At 41.9% G+C, this 22,067-nt stretch overlaps 1 protein-coding gene across 1 annotated transcript; it reads right to left on the bottom strand.

Annotated features, from left to right (window-relative positions):
• Positions 1–4,673: 4,673 nt before the first annotated feature.
• Positions 4,674–20,067, bottom strand: CNDP2 (carnosine dipeptidase 2). Its single transcript, XM_082044654.1, has 12 exons — positions 20,012–20,067; positions 17,340–17,429; positions 16,233–16,376; positions 13,534–13,696; positions 11,854–11,942; positions 10,754–10,954; positions 10,130–10,214; positions 9,397–9,557; positions 7,274–7,438; positions 6,603–6,744; positions 5,814–5,961; positions 4,674–5,380 (listed from the first exon to the last, which is right to left on the bottom strand). Exons 2-12 carry the CDS (start codon positions 17,397–17,399, stop codon positions 5,311–5,313), a joined length of 1,428 nt encoding a protein of 475 aa, XP_081900780.1. The 5' UTR covers positions 17,400–17,429; positions 20,012–20,067; the 3' UTR covers positions 4,674–5,310.
• Positions 20,068–22,067: the final 2,000 nt, after the last annotated feature.

The raw sequence follows: 22,067 nt of genomic DNA, 5'->3' as shown, positions 1-22,067 counted from the left end.
GTATTTGTTGTTTCATTTTTTCAGTCTAAAGGGCAGCAATAAGAGGTCCATGAGCTGCCTCCATGACTGATAAGAACTGAAGCCCGCCCAGACAGGAGGAGGACACTACACATGATGTCAGCATCAGCTGGCACTTGTCATTGGCATGCTTTTTAACTAGTCCTCAAGAAATCTCAGAATCACTAAGGATATGAAAAACTAATAGAAAGATGAATATTTAAAAGTACTAGGAAAAAATATGTCTCAGCATTCAGGGGTTTTTAACGTAACATAATGATGTAGCATGGTATGATCAAGCTAGCAAGGGGCTAGAACCAAAATTATCCACTACTAAGCTTTCCTGTATAGCCCAAGCAGATTCTCTGAAGAGACATTTAAAGCCTCTGTATACCTTTATTAATTATCAGGAAGGTGATTTATTCAGATTGACTCCTCATAATGCAAAGGCATATTTAACACATTAATCTACCCTATTTTAATTGAATGGATTCAGATGACACTGAAACAAAGACTGTAATGTTAAACTCGTACCTTGACAAAATGAACAAACTTGCATGCTTGATCTAGATCAGCTCTATCTTATCTCCACTCTTCACATTGCTTCAAGATCACAAAGCTGAAGTTCTTGAAGTTAAGACAGTCTATAATGTACCTTTATGGAAAAATAAGTTTTGATTTAGTTAGTACATCCAAACTCATTATGCTAAACCAAAGTCTGCTTTGCGAGTTAAAAAGCAGTTTCAAATTAGAAAACATTGTGCTGAATAAGCCTAAAATAGATTGCCACAGTTGAAAATCAAGACTGTATTTTTAATGTGCATGCTATTGTTTCCCAGTAGAGCAAAAATAAAGAAAAGTGACATTGTAAAAGGCAGTTAGGGGCTCATTCATTTAAGGATAATAACTTAAGAGAGCAGCTGGAGTTATTACAAGTATGTGTTCCATAACAAGATGCACTATCATGGATTTCACTAGAACACAAGAAATCTAGTGAGCAACAAGCCAGTACAAGCCAGAAGTCTGCATTCTGTAGTTTCACCCTGTGGAAAAATTGTAACATGCATGTTGTAGATCTCCATCCATTCTTGGAGTGGTAGAACTGGAAGTTCAAGCTATTTAAAGCTTGAGAACAGCAGCATGACACTGACCAAGGGAGTTCCCAGTTTCCAGTCAGGAATCAAACTATTATTCTACATTAGAAAACAGCACAGAAGGATGTGCTTTGCTTTTGTGAAATAGATATATAGATATTCCCTTTTTTTCCCCAGCTGCTTATTTATGAAGTCACCTTTCCTTCTGGAAGTAATCCTGCCAGGTCCCCAGAATTAGTTTCTGAGAAACCACTGCTGCTGACTTAAATTCCTTAAGCAAGTGAAAAAATAGCTATGGGAGGATATATAAACCTTCTCACCACCTTTAATAGAACTCCAGCTTTCAAATAAAAAGTTGGGTAGTTCCATCAAGTCGGACTGGAAGGGAATCTGGACAAGAAAAGCAAAATTATCTTGGGGCTGTGAGGCACAGAGAAGGTATGAAGGTGACCCAACTACTTTTACTTTATTTTTTGAAAGCTTTTAGCATACTTTAACATAATTCAACTAAACAGAAGCTTGCAAAAAAACAAAACAAAACAAAAAAATCTCACTGATTTACAGCCACATGCTATTTGGTCACCTGGCAGTAAGCTGGGCGCCTACCTGGTTTACCCCTAACAGCCAAGTAGTAGACAAGTAAAACCTGGGCATGAAAGGAAAAGAACATCTTAAATCAATAGCCTAAGCAGTAAATAAGTCTCAGCTAAGCAGGTATGTGGTGCTAATCTGATAGGCCCAGCCAAGATTCAGACACTTACCAGAATAAAGCAGCTCATAACCACATTTCTTCTGATAGGCTTGCTTATGCTTGCTTGTGAACAGAGACCTGGCACATTTCTTCTCTGTTCAGGAAATTTGAAGATTGCTCACATTTGTAAAACTGCTCCAGGCATAGCTCCAACCCAGGGCAGCTGAGCTGACTGCAGACAAAGACCATGAGGAAGTAACTGTAGAACAGCAAGAACATTTTCCCAGTACTTACCATCACATAGGAGTTACTTGGCATAGTAAAAATACACAGCAGTTACCAAAACCATCTGAAACATCTTCAGTCTTGCCCTCCTTATGCAGGTACATCTCCCTAACCAGAGACTGGCTTAGCAGTCAAGTCAGTTCACTTAGAAGTTTTTTAATGAGCATCTATAGAATCATTTTGGTTGGAAAAGACCTTTAAGATCATCAAGTCCAACCATTAACCTGGCACTGCCAAGTCCACCTCTAAACCATGTCCCTAAGAACCTCATCTACACATCTTAAACCCCTCCAGGGATGGTGACTCCACCATTTCCCTGGGCAGCCTGTTCCAATGCCTGACAACCCTTTCCATGAAGAAGTTTGTCCTGATATCCAATCTGAACCTCCCCTGGCACAACTTCTCCTTTTGTATATCGACGGATATGAATTATACAACCTGAGGTCATTTCTCCATTTTCTTTCATTGGAGAAGAGACTAACACCCTCCTTACTACAACCTCCTTTTGTATATCGACGGATATGAATTATACAACCTTTCATGCTATATTAAGTGAAGCTGGTCAAGCCTTTCAGAAAACTGTAACAAGTAAAAATGATGCTAAAATGTTCCGTTTACCACGCAGCCTTTGTGCACCCAGCAGATGGTTCTGTCAAGTTCTTTGTTTCACTGATATATTTTGGTTTTCATGTTTAGCTGACATTTTAGGTTATGTCAGATGCTATTGTTTTGTACAATAGAGCTCTTATTCAAGCACCATCAATGCAAACTCTTCATACAATGCTTGAGCATTCAAAGATGTAGCAAATGAGATCTCTGCAGCAGATAGTTTTCTAAAAGTCTTCAAGGAGTTGGGTCTGAAGCAGGCAGACTACAGAGACCTAGAGCACTGCTATTTCATTTTGCCTGCATTGTTCATTCAGGCCAAATACTCCTGGTTTTGTCACCTTAGGCAGGGTCAAGAGAGGTTACAGCTAAAGCAAGCTCTACAAGGTAACAGGTACTGATGATTTGCAAATCTGAAATTATACAACTGACCAAATCCAAATCCCGTATTTCCATTGTCTACCCAAAATGATTCACTTCCCAGCCTCCTCTACAAACCTCTTAACACACTTCCTTCTGCTTTTGGCATCCTTCACAATTCTGCCACACTGTATTTATTCAGGAAGTGTAGGACCTAATGCAGTGTCTTCAGTGGAGAACTTCAGCCAATTAAGTAATTCTCAAGCAATTAGTTACAAATGAGATAGGACAACTGCAGATGTCCTCACTTTCTTAACACACTTGATGACATTATCAGCTTCTCTACTGCCCAAATAAGACTTTTTTTTTTCTTTACACATTGTGAGAAACTAGTATTTCCTCAGTCCAGGAAGTAGATTTTTTTATTATTATTGTTATTTTTTTTTGTTAGTTTTGATGTCTTTCAAATTGAAAGGTAGAAAATAAGGAATGTAAACTCAAAAGCCAGGGAATTGTCTTTTCAGGTAAGTTACCCCATTTAGACAAGTCTGAGGTGTCAACTCAGTAACCAGAGAACTTGCTTTAAACACACAAACCCCTAGAACGAGTTACCCTGCATAACTAACTGATCTCAGAATACAGGTGACCTTCTTATTTTTAGGCATGCCAGTCTTGTCCTACACAGAGACCGCATGTTGTAGCAGAGCAGTTCTACTGTCACAGAAAGGTGAGAACCAAGCATCCCACTACCAGGTGTTTGTACAGATGCTTGGTGCTAATAAGTACTAACCTAGGCATATGGCCCAGGTCTCAGCCTGTATCCCAGCTGCAAGTACAAGTGCAAAGTTCAATGGTACCAGATTATCTCTGGCCATCAACTTCCACACCAACCCAATAGAACAAAATGAACAAGGCAGAGAAGCTTTAAAGTCGTCACAGTGAGAATAGAAAACTACTCCTAGCCCCAAGAGCCATTCACTATTAACATTAGGATTCCAGATCAAGCAACAGTGAAAACCAGATAGACAAGACATTCCTGCTTTCTGCTCCACAAGGAAGGAAGCATCACATGCCGCTTACCTACTCGTCAAGCTACAGGACTGCACCATGTTCTCAGAGCAAAGCATAATCACCTGAAATACATGCCTAGTGCTGCTCAGGGAATTCAGAAACAGTGAGCCAAATCCAGTTCAGAGGAACACACATTTAAGTTTTGGGTTGTTTTTTTAAACATGATACCAGTGGTATTGGGGTTGAATGTTTCCACAGCACAGCTTGAAGTTGAGTATCAGGCAGTAGTTACAAGGAGTGATGCTCTTCTCTCCCCACTTATGCTTACAAATTCCCAACACTCCCTTGCACTATCAGTCATAATACAGTGTGATGACCTGGCTTAGACACCCATTTTTGGACCTTGTTTTCCCCAGGAGAACAGGATTTAGCAACATCTGCCCCAAGTCAACAAGCTGTTATCAAGCCAGAGCCTAAGGAATAAAGAGTTGGATTCCCAGGAAGTAGAGTCTGTGTAGCCATGTTGCTCATGTCCCTCTACAGCCATAGAAGAGTTCCTCCCAGGTTACCTGAAGTTGCTTTTCCCTCCCAAGTCATTGTTTAATCCTTAGAGACAAAGAGCCAAACTCTCAAGCATGATTATTTATTGTCCTTTTCAGGGAGTACAAAGGTAGTTTTACAAAAAGATGGCCAGTAGTCATTATCACAGTGAAATCTGTTATAACATAACTCACTGTAAATGGAAACCTGCAGGCAGGTATAAACTCTAAGAGACAAACTGCTCTTCCAAATCACTCAGCAAGACAGATGCCTCACTACAGCTTGAACACATTCCAGTACCGGCCCATAATCTGTCACTTTGACTACTTCCAGGACATCTCCAGGAATAAGAACCTTAAACTTGGCTGGCAGTTCTGCAACTGATGTGGCTGCTTAATCAGTCAAGAGCAAACCATTCCTCCTGCTTTACAGGAAAAGTAGATGAATACAGCAAACCACAACTTTGACATGATAGAGGGGACAAAGATGCAGTTCAGAACTGCTGGCCAGATAAAGAGTAGTCTGTGTCATTTGAAGTAAGCATTTAGAGAAATATTTTTGGTATACAGTGTTCTTTGTCCAGTGGAACTGCATGCTTCCCTCTCCCCCACCAAAGCAGTGGAGTGTTGGTAGAAGAGTGAAGCCATGCAAGACTTAGTAATTTATGACATTTTGTAAGAAAATTCAGACTTCTTGATCCGTGAACCAGGAAGTAAGGTGTCTAACTTAGTCCTTCAGCTGGGAAACTTCATAGAGGTATGCACCAAGCATCTTCATCCCCTGGATGTAGTTGTACCTGGAAAGAATATAGTTTCCATTAGCATTGTCTTAGAGCTGTATTCCTGTAGCACATGTGCATCTTGCAATATCAGTCCTATGCAGGCAAGAGATGCTACAGGCACAGCTGTTGCAAACAACAGGTTCTACTCCCAACATCCCCGGCATCTCCTTTGGCAAGAGGTTACTCTCTGGGAGAGTAACCAAGCATTGAGACCAAAGTATAAAAACTGCTGCTGGTTTCAACTACATAAAACCAGAAGCAGGACTGGGATCAAGGTTCAGCTACAGAGCAGTTACCTAAGCAGTCATCCACTGCTGGGGAAAAATGGCACTTTGCCTTCCAGAGATGTAAAAAAAAGCAAAAGCATAATTCTTCTTGGACCTTTTTTATAATACATGCCAAGATCCACAGACAATTAAGCCTGGCCCAGAGATAAATATTCTCTTACCTATTTAGTTTCTCATTTTGAGAATGGGCACCATCATCTGCAGCTCCAACAGGAAGCAGCATGACATTCTTGCCTGTTGCTTCTTGAAAAGTAAGGGTAACAGGAATGCTTCCTCCCTCCCTCGTCAGATCTGGTTCCACTCCAAAAACTAGAACAAAGTGATACTCTAGTCAGTTTGGAACTGTATTTGTTTCTCTAACACAGATTCTTACTGCTGCTTAAGCAATCAAGTACCAACCACTCCTGTACCATGTGCTGGACAAATCTTGCTGTTTTAATCAGCCAGACTGCAGAGGTTGCAGAAATGTGGCATTTCCCTCCCCTGATGTAATGCTGGGGTACTGTCACTTTCAGAATTCAGTTCAAGCATTTATACAAATAATATTTCATCTGAAAGCCTGTTTGTCCTCCAACACAGAAGTTAAAGTTACTCTAGTTGCCCCAGCATAACTGATCAAGAAGGATGCTAGGATGACTGAGCTTTGAGGGCTTTGGCTAAGCCAGTGATCTGAACTACTGACAGTCTCAACCTTACATAAAAGCAGCACTGTACCAATGGACTTGTTCCAATATGGTCAGAATAAGCTTGATAAAGTTCCTTTCCTTCCTCTACCTCAGAACTAAGTTTAAGGATTGCACAACATGGTTCATTACTTAGAGAGCCAAGCTTATTATGTAATAAGTGCAAAAACTGTAAATATTCTGCAAACACCATCTCTTCAGTATTTCTTGAGGTACTGGAATAAGAGCTCTTCAGTCCTCCCAAAGTCAAGTGGAAAAGCCACTGACCTGTCTTCATGGCCCTCCTCCCAGCCATGTAGTGGGGATGGTCAAAGTCTGACACCCAGGGCTTTCCACCATGGCCTAAGTATACTCTGAATTTGTTGGGGCTCTGCAGCTCTGCAAATTTTTTGCTCAAGTAGTCTTCAACCTATAAAAAAGATTGAAGAGTCTTATCCACAGTTAGCATTTGTATGAACACTGATAAAGACAGTATATAAGAGCATCTTAGAGACTTGAAGGTCACTACTACTGTGATAATTTTCCTATTACAATTACTCCATATTATTCCTATGTACCTCTGCTCTGAAGTCAGAATATCTTTTACATGCAAACTGACAGTATACTGTAGAACTGTTAGCCAAAATGTCAAAATCTTAGTTTTGAACATGCACTTCTGGCAATCCAAATGGCCTACCATTAAATTAGCATTTACACCTGAGCCCTTTCTTTGAGTTAGTTGAGAGAAATTGAACAGCCAGGCCACAACAGGGCAGTGTGGGACCATAAAGCAACTCCCTTGATTATCTGAGTTGAGGTGCAGAACAGGGAAGATGGTATTATAGCAAACTAAATAAGAGGAACTGCTTTAGAAACCAGAAATACTCTCCCCCCAGGCGTGGAAAACAGAAATTTCAATACACAACTTATTTTGATACCATCATTCCATCTCAACATACATGCTTTGTGACTTCTTCAGGAGTCATGTTTGGGACAAGTCTGATTGAGAACTTGCCAATCACTTTCCTAGGAATCACAGTCTTGGCTCCAGAGCCTGAGAAGGCTCCTTCAATTCCATGGAGAGACAAGGAAGGGTATCTCCACCTGTGCATAAGGATATCTTTCTGCAGAGGCAAAGGGAAAAATGCAAGGTTACATATAGTTTGACAAAGCTCCCCAAAGTAATAATTTCTTCAATCTAATAAAGCCTTTGCAAGAAACAGTGCTTTCTCCCATGGAGAAATGCAGCTCATTCAAGACCAATCAGTTGCAAGCAGAAGTTGTTACTCCCATGAAGCACACATTTTGATACAACAGCTGAGTTTTTAGCACCTTTAGAAATTCAGTTGCTCTAGTTTGACTCTCTCCAAGTTCTATGGAACTTACAGGACACGACCAGTCTGCTTTTGACAAGGACAAATACACCATTTACAAGATGCTGAAGCACAGTGTGTAGGAAGTACCTTGGAAGCTCTGGTCCCCACTGACTCAAGTCAGGTAGGTGCTTTCATCACTGAATTACATGCTTATGATCACAAGTTTTCTGAAAGCCTCACCACTGTGCAGACTGAGGCATAGTGTGCTCCTGCTATTTATATCAGTTGTATTAAACCAACTGAACTCTGGGTTGATTAGAGTCAGCACTAATGCCTTTTTCAGATACACTTCTTCATTTCCCTGTTTTCACCACAGTTGTTCAGTACACTGGATACTGAATTCAGCACATTTGTGTCCTGTGAGCTACAGTATCTCAAATTTGAACTTCACTGCAGAGATTCAGGAGACTTAGAAATTTTGTGGCCTTTATGTTACAGTTTAGTTTGTTCCAGGTACAACCTGCCTCTAATCTCCTCTCAAACATAATTAAACTATCGCTGTTCAAATCTTTCAAGCACATTGTTTCTCACCTAGAGATTACAGACTTCTCTCTCATCTCTCCTTAGCCCTGACGCCCTTCTTGCATGCATGCAGCTTAGTTAGAACTCTTGGTAAGTTAAGCTAGGATTTCAGTCTAGCTAAGACTGAACAGCTTTAGGTCAGTATCATATATGAAGAGCATCTTGCCAGCTCTTCCTTACATACAAGCTATATTTCATCCATTACTTCACAGGACAAGGCTAAACAAGGAAGGCCGTGTGCCCCCAGTTGATATAAACCTGAGCATGTGAAGACAAGGTTGAAGATATAATATTTATACCTATTTAAGCTTGAAGTCTCCATCTGACAGTACTAGGACAGAAGACAGACCTGCACAAGTAAACTTGTCTTTTACAACACTTGTTTCTGCTTTTTATGATGGGAGATGTATTTACATTCAGGGTTTAATGCTTCAAAATTATAATGTAATACCTATACCTTCCAAGATTCAATGCTGTTAAAAGCATTAATTTGGAGAGGTCCCAGGATGAAGGTTTGAGAAGTTCAGGCATGAGTTTATTGAACTTGAGCCTGTTCAAAGATTTGGATGACTGCCTAGTTCATGGCTACTAAACAGTCCTTGCTTGCTAGGTCTAGGCATATGTTCAGTATGTCAATCCTTAAGTTCATTACTGCTAGATTGATCTCAAGCTGTTTTCTCGCCTAATGAGAAGTCATTGCTATGAACAACTACTTTATTTCTGACAACTCATTGAACTTCTACAGATTTAGAAATCAGATGCTTCATGTAGATGTGGTATCTGAGCTTTGGAAAAGTGCTAGCAGCTCTTATCTAGCATTAGGAGAACAGCACTAGATAAAGTAACTTCTGTCCAAGTTTGGAATGCTACTTCTACATAGACTTAGGAGCCAATTTAAAGTTACCTAGACTGCTTGTCTTAAACATGGGTTAATCCAGACTAAGTTTCCAAGCACCTAACACTTTGCAGAGGAACTGCTAATGCTAAGTACACAATCAACTGTACAGCAGGTAAAATTATCTTCAAGACAATCTCAGCATTTTAAAGACAGACAAATTCTCTGCCTCCTGAATTGACTTGCTAACTACACAAGTATCCAGAGAAGCTTGTTTCTGCCTTCTACCAATACAGATGGCTTGAACTAACACAGCTGACCAGGGTAAAGAGTGAGTAGGACAGTGTACCTTTGCATCATGCAATAGTTTTGTTGCTCCTACATCTTTTGCATATTCTGCCAGGTCAAAATCAATCTTCTCATACAGTGCCAGCTCCTCATCAGTAACAGGTGCTACTGCTTCATTAATGCCTGGGATGAGGATTTTCCCTTTCTTGTCTATAAGTGATCCTGTAAACAAGAAGCACCTAATATCAGGATTCAATCAGAAGAAACAAGATGTCATTGCTGGGAACACTTTCCATGGGAAATAAAAGTCATTGCTTATTGAAAACTCTTTGTAAATGTAATTAAATTCTGACCTCTACCTCCCAGAGTCTGTTCCATTAAGTCTGGAAGGCACTTCTGAAATTTGCAGCTATCCAAAATGTGCACTTCCTTGCAACTACATTTCATTCTACTGCTACATATTTGACTGGCTGCTTAAAGGCAGGATTCCCAAGGAGTTCAATATGTCATCTGTAGAAGAATATCCAGAAAAGAGCTGATTTAATTAACATATGAGCCTGTAGGAAGATTTTAGGGGAAGCTAAAGTGGACAGACAACCTCCTGGCAAGAACTTCACATTTCTGTATCCAAGGCATCAGCCAGTTTCATGCATACCTGGCAAGCACCATTTAATTGGTCATTGTTTTATTAGTGTAAGCAGCCCTTAGGGATGCTCCTCACTGCAAACTCACTCATGCTTTAATGGCTCCCACTCCCATTTTAGATGCATTCAGTGAAACCTGCTTTTTCTTACCCATTAAAGTAATGAGATCTGTCATGGCCTCATGTACTGAACCACCATAAACTCCAGAGTGAAGGTCTTTGTCACTACATTCCACCTGGTTTGAAGTGAATTAAGATTCAGGTTAATTTTAGCATGAATATACTGTCAAATACACAGAACAGACTTCTACAGCTTTTTGCTGCACATACTTTGAGAACACGTCTGCTTATGAAACCAGACCACTCAGTTGTGGTACGTTAAAGCAGATCTGCTTTTTATTGCTCTGTGAAGTATAAGCCCTTAGTACTGACTGTCCCAGCCTTGGGGACTTCAGGTGACATCTCTTCCTGCACTCAAAGAAATATATGGATTAAGATATCTATGCTATGAGATAATCCTCCAGTGAAGGTACTGGCTTATCTTGCTTCATATATCTAACAGCTATCCCTCCCACCCAATTATCATATAGGATAGTAAAAGGAAAATAGTAAAAGGAAGATATTTAGAGAGTTAGTAGAAACTGTTCTATTTAAGCAGCCAGTTTCAGCTTTTCTGATGAAAAGCTATTGGCATGGGAAAGTCAGAGCTACCACTCTACTCCAGTAGAAAATTTAGTTCAGTAACACTGGTTTTGGAGGCTATTTCAACACTTACCTCTATGAAGTAGTAGCAGATACCCCTCAAGCCATAGGTGATACAAGGCTTATTCTTGCCCAGCCAGTAGTTGTCAGAAATGCAAACAAAATCCACATCTTTGAAGAAAGTGTCTCGCTGAGCAAAAATCAGTTCATCAAGGCCTTCAGATCCTGATTCTTCCATACCTTCTAGGCAGAACTTAACATTTACTGGAAACTCCTTTGAAAATTAAAAATAAGAACAGATTAAGTATGTGAAAACACTAGACTCCTTCAGCAATCAGTAATTTTTATGTCATGTCCAAAGCAGAAAATTGAACATGGGTAAATTAGTCCTATGACAGCAGAATTTGTTAACTATACACAGAGTATTACAAAGTTTGGACTGTGCTTATGTTGAGGACACTTGTGCCACCCTTCATTTGATGGAATTCAAACTCCCCAAAAAATTTTAACTAAGCTCTAGAACAACTTGTTCACAATCCTCTTAACTGTGGGAATGCAACAGAAATCTCTTGCCAAAGGTAAGTCACAGGGCTAGAAAAATTAGTATCAACCATAGAAATTGCATGCCACAGCAGGAGACTCAGAGCTACTCTATCCAGTCTACCATATTCTATGCCTAGGTAGCACTTGAGAACAGGTAATTCTTCTCACAAGTAATAACTTGTCTGGCAAGATGGAGACATTCTGAGCTATTTCTGACTGTACTTTTTCTTGAACAGAAACAGCAAGTCTCACAGTTTAGTGTCGCTAAATTAATCTCTTAGAGTTCAGTGACAGTGAGACATTAAGCTTCATTAAAGGTGAAGCTAATTTGACATCCTTACATGAAAGTAATCGCATTTGATTATTCCTCCTGCTCCAGATACTTGCATATGTGTTTTCTTTCCCATAAACTGCATTAAAGCAAAAATGTTCAAAGTGCAATCCAAGCATCTACAGGACTAGCAAATCAACTCAACCCTACTGACGCTTCAGGGACTTTACGGGACTATTGCATCATTCCTCCCATCAGCTGAATAAGCAGTCTTGCCTCACAAGGGTTTGTGGCTTGGGTAACATTTATTGCCAGACTCAGCTGTATGTAAAAAAGCAGGATTCATTTTGGGCACATACTTGGTTAGTTTGTTGATAAGCCTCCAAGGCATTCAGCCAGGCAAGCACTGGACCTTTGTCATCTGTTGATCCTCGCCCATACAGCTTTCCTGTAGAAACAAAATACAAATTAACCAGTGTAGAGAAAAATTAGGACAAAGCTTCAGTCATCTCTTGCCTGCAGAAGAAAACATCCTTTTGGATAAACTTTTTATTCCTGCTTATATAACTTTCCTTTCCAATTCTTCTGAAGTAGCAGTTTTACATTCTGCTCCATACACTCATGCAGGTAGGTGCAGGACTGCGATAGTTCTCTCACTTTGGAGCTACCCCACCTCTTCCCCCAGCTGCTCCCTGGATAGGAGTTGAACATAAGCCTGGAAAAGAGGTGACTGCCTTGGGCCGAGTCATTCTCATATCCTTCACAACAATATTTTCTACAAACATAGCAATAAGGGTGTAGAAACAAGATACCATATCTGAACAGAAACTTATCCAGTATTAGCCTCAGTTGAATAATTGTTTGAATAGTATAACTTCAGTAGCTAGTGACCAACCACTTCTCTGGATGCTCTAGATAAAAGAGAATCTCACCAGAAAAGGCTTTAGTTAAACACCAATTTTACAGGCTACAAGGAAGTCCCAGGAAACGTAGCACATGGGATTACAGTAAAGGCAGATATTGCTGCAACTCAGCTGTGGCTACAACCCCTAAGCACAGGGTGTAACCAGAGTGACAGAACAGCCTAGACAGTCTGCAAGGTAAGGAGCCATTGGTAAATATGTCTCCTACACTGCCAGGCTGCACAGAGATAAGCCACAGCCTAAGGCAAGTCTAGCTCTTGCTATCAGATGAGATAATCCTACTTAGTAACTTGGACTCTGCTGCCTATGACCAAGTTCCCAGGTAGAAATACTAGTTACCACAGACACTTATTTTCTTGGCAATGATTAACACTTACGCAACAAGAATGTTTAATGCCATACAGCTTTGAACCTTTGAATGACCTTTGAACACGCAACACTGAGCAAATGAAACAAAGAGGCTGCTGGTAGCACCAGCTTTAAATAAAGAAAGTTTTACTCTCCTCTTAACTACTGGCAATGTGTTGTTTCAACAGGACTCTTACTGTATGATTTCTTCATCCCCATTTACAGGAGAGGGACACTTGTCTGGGCACCAGCTCTCTCAAACACAGCTTCTGCAGTGCTCAGTGCAGCTCAGTATGCACACACAAGGAAACCCAGGCAGGCTGTTGTACTACTCCTGTCTCCAGGCACAAAGAAACTGTGTTGGGTGTTCATTCCCTGCAGTGGTTCAGAGTCCCTGCAGTCTGACATGACCTTACACACTGCCAGTTGTGAACAGGTCAAGAAACTAGCTCTAGAAAGCCTTCTGACAACAAATTGTATCATGGAAGGCAGCATTTAAGACTTTGCTGTAGCTACAAGGAAGATAACACACTCCGATAGTCTGGACTATCAGAAAAGGAAACAAGTCCTTGGAGCAGCTGAGATTTTGCAGCCCTACTTGTTTACCATTTCCCCTCCTGCATCTTATCTCAACTGCATTAAATAAACACCCACATCTGTTCCTACTCTTCTTCCCTCTTTCAATCAAGGGTACAACTTTAGAACAGTTGAGAAATACCACACTTTTTAAAGAAGTGCTCATCAGTTTGGGAAGTCCACCAGTCTTACCTTCTCTTTCTACCAGTGTGAAGGGCTCACTATCCCAGCCATCCTCCAGTGCTGCTGGCTGAACATCCAGGTGACCATATACACACACCGTCTTTTTGTGTGGATCCGAGCCCAGTGTTCCCAGAATAATTGGTGGTAGAGGGATCTCTGATCCATCAGGCAGCTAGAAATAGGAGGCAAGAAGTTTTATGCGAATGTGGAACGTCAGAGCAGCACATTTTTATCAGATGAATTAATTACTTTAACATTATGGTGGTTATGAGATTAGGGGCACAGAAAGCTAAACAAAATTAAGCTACTTAAACTGATTGCCAGAAGCAATGTGCCAATGAAGGCATGATGGCACTACGCCAGCAAAAGTTCCCTGACAATTCCCAGTGATAGTCAAAATGCTTCAAGCCGCTCAGAACCGTTAGCTTTAAACTAACAATCCCACATCAGATTTTAGCAGAACAAGCTGGTTGCCTGCCAAAATGCCATATCTAATGCTGACTTAACTGCAAGTGACAAACTCCCTTCAATATTGCATTCTGCATTGCTTGTCACTGCACCTTCATCCTGTCCACAGTGCCTCTCTCTAAACAGAAATTTCCTGACAGGGCTATCAGAAAGTATAACATGTGCCTACACCCAAATAAAGTGTAAGTTATATTTCACTATACCAGCCTATGCTGTTAAGCAAAGGGCAGGACAGTGCTGATGAACTCAGATCAAGAGTTCAAGAGTTGAATTTGGCTTAATCCCTTGAAATACCCTGTAAGCAATTATCATATGCCATTCCCAGTCAGCATGTATTTCCCTTCCAGTGAACACATACTCCTAGACACTGTTCAACAGATCAAGATCAGCTTTAACTTTTTGCTCATATGGGCTCCAAGCTCTGATTTTTATTTTCTTTTAAATCAACAAGTTACATTTCTCTTGGCCAGCTGCAGCTCTAAGTGATCAAAGTATTATTGCAAGAGTTTGCACTTACAGTAATCAGTACGCAGCACAAACTGCAGCGCAGCAGTAAAAGTTTAATCAAACAAGTTCACCAGTTGCTTTACATTGCCCTTTATTGATATACCAGCAATGTCTGTAATACACTGACTAGTTTTGTCTAGACTTAATATAAAACTTAACACTAACGGTAACTTTAATCCAGGTGCCTGAGTTTTCTACATAGAAATAGTACTTTTCATAAACTCTGTAAAATCAGTTCTTGCCCTCAGAAGTTACATTGATGAAAGGAACGAGTTTGTCTCTGAATTAATTGGAAGACTTTTGACAGGATTTTAGGCAGTAGGTAGCAGCAGAGCTAGAATTATCCTACACATTGCCTCTCAAGAGGGCACGTGAAGTCAACGGCTTCCCTGCTGGAACCTGCAGTGCTACAAACAAGTGTATTCCAGTTGCTAAAAGCAATAACTGCTCAGAGGGTCTTGATACACACAGATTTCACCCAACGGTCATTAGCACCAATGACAATGACAATCATCTAAAACTAGTAAACACTCCAGTACAACAGGATTTTGAATGCCACTATACAAATGCTAGTCTAACCATTTTGGTACAAGTCTTATTCTGTGACATGCAGTGACTACGTACTAGCAACATATTAAGTAGATGGTTCCCTATTATGAGATTATCATTGTTGTTCTCATAAGGACATTTCTCAGGTGAAGGAAAGCAGTCCAGCTAGCTAAAAAAAAGGAGGGAACTCATCCTATTAAGGATCCTTCTGTATCTGGTATGGGAGCTGTGCAATAGTGTGACAATTGCAACACTTCTGGAAGAGCTTAAAAGTCTTTGGAAGATTTACCGAAACTTCAGTCAGTATATTTACAGTCTACGGGTCTAAGGTCCAACACCAGCCTGCTATTAAAAATGTGTAACATTTTTGTTTGCAGGTGGTCTTTTCATGTTCAGTTAGAAAATTATTTAAAATACATTTAATACACAGTCCAAAATGTAATACAACATGCTTAACTGATCTGAATCCCAAGGTTTACTATAAACAAAAGTTTTAATTGGAAGTTTATCAGACTGTGTGGCAGGAAAGGCATTATCCAACACCCCAACAGGCTATTGCCTTTCTAGGCCACTGCCCACAGGACCCTTGTGTAGTAATCCTGACCAGAAGACCATCAGACATTAAGGAATTAGTGACCCCCATTAGCCTGAGTGCACCCCAGCCTGTGTTGTGCTGCACACTCAGCTTTGCCTCCTGCCTTGTGTTGTGCTGTGGGTGTCCTTGGGCTGCAGGATAAACTTGGCCAGCGACTGTAGAACACAGGCAGTTCCCACTTGGTACCAGCAATTACACCACCTGCATGTCCTTGCCTTTATCTAAAAATGCAGCAAGAAGTTCTCATGTGAATATCCCCTTTGTTTGGCAGTGGAATCAAATAACTTGAATAAATAAAATGTGGTAACATTTCCATGAATGGGATCTACACAGTGTGCTGCACACTGATTAGATGCTTCATAGATGCTGCACAGCCTGAAGTTCCCAGTATCTGAAGGGACATAAGATTATCTATAATATCCTCTCCCTTTATAGTAGTAGCTCTAATAAACAGCATTTTAAATTTTACTTTCTGGAGTCTAAACATCTTTCTTACCAGGATCATAAGAAGCCAGCACCTCATAGTGCAAAACACCTTGTCTTCTAAAGAGACTTTTTCTACTAAGCTGACATGGAGTTGCTCACATACCTTTTGTTTCCCAATATCCACAAGTTGGGTTGTGCCTCCCAGTCGCTCAATATCCCTCGCAGCAACTTCCATCATGCGCCTGATTTCAGCCCTCTTATCCGGCCATGCTGACACACTCTGGATTGCCACCCATTGGGCCAGCCGCTACAGAAAGACAGAAAAGCTGAAGGTTTTACTACACATGAATTATGGCACAGGAGGCACTACACAAATACAGCACCTCGCAATTCAACTAATACTGTTTTAGACAAGCTTAAACTTGAGGCAAATCAGCTGTCTTCTACTCAAAAGAGTACTCTAGCAATTAATATTAGGTTCAAAAGCTCTCTGAAACCTCACTTCCTACAGCTGCCCCTGTAGAGTAACAAATTCTGCAGATAAATATGATACGTTTAAGGGTATGACAGCTTGTGCATATTGTGCCTTTCTAGTCACCATTCTTTAAGTATCCAGAACTAGATAATGTCTTTCAGGCTTCTCAGAAAGGCCACCTTAGCTTTTCCCCTGCCACGTGAGAGCTGTGAGAGTAACTGGCAAAAGTCAAGTTGAACACTCAGCATATATCTTGCCTGGCAGTTTACAGTGCTATGCCACTGATGCCTTCATCGGCAAAAGGGATCGCAATACAAGGTGCAATTAAACAGCAGGTTAAACAACAAAGTAGAGAAACACTCTCCCTCTGTACCCCAACACGAACAGTTTCATATGTGAAAGCTTTATTCCAGCCTTGCTTATATTTTGCTTCTTTCATCTCAAAAGGGAAGTGACAGTATAAACCCAGTTTGGCATTCAGGAACCAGTGTCAAACTTCTTGTACCTCTCAATAAGTCACTGCTTGCACTATACAGTAATACAGCATTTCCTAATAAATCTACCATAGAGATTTAGATCTTTGAACAGAACTATGCTTAAACTTAAGAAACAAAGTTTTCTGGCTTGACTCGAATCAGCCACACCTGCTGCTTGCTCTCCCCACTCCCCAGTTACTTGGCATTACTCTACTATTGGCCATATACATAAGGAGTAACAATAAACTTGAAGCTGACCACCTAACTTTTAATATCCCATAGCTGTCTGTGCTGCAGGATAACACTCAAAAAACCTTACCTGAATATAGAGGTCCTGGTGTTCATCAATGTATTTGAAGAGGGTTTCAAGAGCAGACATTTTCTGACCAGAACAGTGCTGCTGAAGAATCTGTAACAGAAAAAGAACGTAGCCTTTACAGTTTTCAAATACAATAGTCAGTACTCAAGCAGCCACAGAAGACTTTCACCCTTCAGTTGCTAACACCACACACCAAGCCACGTGAATATAACACTTAGGGCGACTCCCTCTCAGAAAATCAGAGTCAAGTGACTGCACAAAAGCATATTTAATCTCAACACCAATCTTTCTGCCTCTTCCCCCAAAATAACTCTGGAAGTTAAACTGAACAAGCTTGTCTGTAGAGATACTTCAATCAAGTCATGTACTTGACCACAGGATTATAGGCAGAATTCAAGTGAAATCTACTCTTTGAAGTTGCATTTTTTTATTAGAGCTCAACTAATAGTGTGCCATAGGCTTGAATGCTAGTAGCTAGTTCCAAGAAAGCGCACTTTTACTTTGTGCTCTACAAAGGATGTTAAAAGCAGGCAGCTTAAGAACTATGTTTTCTTCAGCTTTAAAGTCCCAACCTGCCACTCAGACTCCCCAGAGGAGGTCAGCGAAGCCATGGGAACAGAAACCAGCCCCAGCAGGGCATGAGCAAGTAATTGGTGACTAGTTCCTTGCTACCACTTCCTTGTTTGGTTTTAGTTTCAAGTGAAGTTCATGTGAGAAAAATCCAAGACCTTACCCCTCCTCAGTTTTCTGCCTTCCTTACTAGTCCAAATTTCACATTAAAAAGACACACTTGGCCAGTCAACCAACAGAACAAACAAGCTTAAGCTTAGTTCTCATTATAACTCAAGACACAGCACCTCCTCTAAGCCAAGTAAATAATGAGCTTTACAAACACACCTCTGAAAGTGCCAGAACCATGAGAAAAACTCCAGTGTCCATGGAATATACAGAATATGCATGTTCAGCAGCACCAACTGCTGTGATTCAGTATTCAGTCAGCTTTATGCCAGATGCTTTAAACCTTTCTTCCACTTCTATGTGGAAGTCACAAGACAAGTATGACAGTTGTTCAAACACTTGACTTTTTGTCTTAGAATTTCTTAAGCAGCTGACTAGTCTGCATAGCTAAAATGAATACCTTCAGGCTGCAGGTTGCCCCACAGAATATACTGCGATATAAGCACATCCCACCACCTCAAATCTATAAAAGACTTGCAGAATGCATTTTCTTTCAAGCAGGGTTGTACTTACACAGATTACTGATGTTTGACATACAAAAAGGCTTTCACTCACTGCAGATGGCCTCTAATTTACAGCATCCATCAAGTTTAAGTTTGGATAAGTTTTAAGCACCAATTAGAACAACCCCAAACTACCAGACAGCTCAAGTATTCTCTTCAATAGCCATGAATAGTGAAAACTGAGCACCTTGAAAAGTACTACACAGACATAACTAACTTAAAGCAACACTTCTCACTAAAGCCTGGTTTCCCTACCAAAGCAAGCATCCTCATATGCACACAGAGCTCAGGCATGATTCATCTCGAGCTTTTCAGAGAAACCAGCACACAGGCATCAGTCCTGCATATCTGACCCTTCCCTTCACTCAACCAGTTCCTACAGCAACACCGGTGATTTAGCTTCACAGCACAAAGTGCAACATATTTCATGGAAGACTGATGATATTCTGTTCAACATAAACAAGATCTGAACTACTGGCCAAGTCAGGGGCTACTTTATGCACTGCCTTAAACATGGTTAAATATTCTTAAAAATCAGCAAGGCATTGAGTCAGTCAAGTCTCACTGTAGACCTGCAAAATAGTCTTCCCCAGAAAGCTTCACACTTGGAAAAGTAAATGCTGCTTACTGCACAGCACAAGGCTGGACGTTATTTCTCCTCCTCTCTTAAAAACCAGGGCTAGAATTTGTTGTAGGTCCCTTAGACCAGATAAATGAATCCGCTCTACCTGCATGGAAGAGGCTCCACGGTTCTACCTGTTCACAGCACTATAACAGTCGCATTATCAGATAACCCAAGGGACTATCAGTGCACAAGGACAACATTGCCCTCCTTCCCCACAGGCAAGGTGAGCACCGCAGATGAGAGCGTTCAACCAGGTTAGGGGAGGTCTGCGGGCACCACAGAGCACTCAACGCCTCCACAAGCCACTGAAAGCAGCAGGGTACAACCCCACGTCCACATCACAGGCCCTGCTTTCCGGGCTGAAGTTGACTTAAAAGTCACGTTTGGGAGTAAATGCGGTTTTGCAGCAAAAGGAAAAGTCTGCCGTGGCCCCCAGCCCTGTGACCGCAGGGAGCTAACCCTCGGGGCGGGGGGGAACACGCCGCAGGTCTCCTAAGGACAGGGGAGGAACAGGGGGAGAGAGAACCAGACGGGGACAGGGGAGCAGCCGCAGCCTCCCTACGAGGAGCAGCCAGGCGCTGCTGTGGCCCGGGGGAGCCGGCCGGGCCGAGACACGAGGCCGGGCAGGCGCTTCCTCCCGCGGGACACCGGGCAAGGCCCGGCAGGGCCGCCGCGCACCCGGCACCCGCCCCCCCGCAAGGCCGCGGAACGGCCAGGCGCGGCCCCGCGCGCCGGGACACGGCGCCGCTACGCGAAGGAGCCAAGCCCGGCCCGGAACCCCCAGTCCCGCCTGCGCCCCCACTCACCCTCCCCACGCCGGCCCAGCCCCCAGTCGCAACTCCCCGCCGTCGCCACGGCGCTTTAACTGCCCCCGCCAGCCCCGCCCGCTCCGCAGGCGGCGGTGGCCAATCCGCGGGCGAAGAGAGGCCTCGAGGCGGGACTTGCTGCAAGACGGGGCGGGGCCTTCCCGCCGGGGAGGGGCGGCGGTCTCCAGCGCCCCCAGCGGCCGCGCCCGTGTACTGCGGGGCCACGGTGGGGACAGGGGGGTCACCGGTGATGACATGGCCGGGAGGTCTGGGCTCTGCCGCGGGAGTGAAGGGTGCCTGCCCTGAGGAAGAGTTTCTTCTTATGGTTCACCACTCGGTTTAGCACAGTGTAGATTTCATGCCCGTGCAGAATATTCTCTTCCAGATCTTTTTCAATCCTTTGTGCATCACCCCATTCACATATACATCTCTAATAGCATCAGATATATCCTTGTAAAGATGCACCTGGTTAAACTCAATGCCATGAGTTATGAAGTAATCAATGACTGAAGAGAGCAGTGTCATTTCAGGAAGAGAAAAAACGTCCATAAACTGCTTATAGTAAAGGACCCTTGCCGTAGAAGTCACTCGTCTGGTACAGGGGGATGTGCTGCACACCACCGTAGAGTTCAATTACCTCTCCATCAGGCACTTGTTTGAGCCCTCTATATACTGTCCCCAGCTGGGCATAATGGAAAGCATCAGTCTTCATCAGAAGACTCTTTCATACATCATAGTGAAGTGCATGTATGGCAAACTCTGGAATGCAGTCATACTTCCCAAGCCCTTCTGGATACTTCAATTGTTCTATGAGGATCTCTCTGGAAGTGTTGAAAATCATAGAGTGTAGTAAATTAGAATAGTGGGCTAACATGTAATTGTAGTCAAAGACATATATCTCAGTATCTCCCAGACTGATCTCATTGTTAGCGTAGATAGTGTCCAGGTTGAGGAGGCTGCAGACTCCTGGTGGAAGGAGATCATAGACCAGCTTTTTCATCTTGTGGTATGTGTGTGTCCAGAGTGTCACAGCAAGCCACCTGCATCTTGCCAAAAAAGTACATCAACTGCAGGTCATAGCTGTGGAAAGAAATACACCATGTCTGATTGGCTTCAACACCCTTGCCTCAAAACAACAGGGATATAAATAATATGAGAGAAATCTGAGAAATAATAGGGGAGACAATAAGGGGGGATGTAATATGGGCAAACATAATATTGACAAATACAATATGGGAGAAATTTGGGAGATCTTGACCAAAGTCTGACAGAACAACTGAATTATTCTGGCCAAAGATGGGAACATCCTTATGACCTTCCTACATCTGTGGCTTAGATTAGATAGATTTAGATAGATTTACATGTGTTTTTATAGATTAGATAAGGAAAGTGTAGTATGAACAGTAAGATGCAAAAATGAAGTAAGATCACCTGGTAAAGAGTTTTCTCAGCTCCTAGTAATGGCAGAAAGACATAAAGTCATTCCACACACAGAAAAATAAAAGTTCAGGTGAGACTTGCTATTACCCTGCACCTGACTTAAATGAAGTAAGACCTTATAAGATGAGCACTGCTGAAGCTGCCTCTGCTCATGAGTACTGATTCTATAGCTCTGAGCTCTGATACTATAGCTGTTAACCATGTTTGTATATAATAATTTGGTAACTAATATTTTTTATGGACATTATTAAAAGAGCTGTAAAAATGGTGGTTGGTCCCAGGCTGAAGTAAAAGTATTTTCTTACCTGAATTGCTGAGGGAGGTTCACCATTCAGTCAAATCTATTGGGCAATGTGGTCCTCCGTGCCACAAATATTAGGAAATGTGCTGGTAATGCTCTGGGAACAGAGTACGCTACTATTTGTATTGGACTCAGCAGAAGAGGATAAAGTTTATGGGCCAAATCCAATGATGGAGTCAAACCCACTTCTGCCAGGTTTGCCTTTGTTGACTAAATGTGAACAGAACTGCTTACATCTGGAAATCGCCTTGCCATTGACATTCCAGATATGCAAACGTCAACTATTACCTCTGGCTTTTCCAAATCAAGTGGTAT

This window comes from Streptopelia decaocto (genome assembly GCF_964273445.1).
Source record: "Streptopelia decaocto genome assembly, chromosome: 2".
Lineage (NCBI taxonomy): Eukaryota > Metazoa > Chordata > Aves > Columbiformes > Columbidae > Streptopelia > Streptopelia decaocto.
This window is presented reverse-complemented; position numbering and strand designations above follow the sequence as displayed.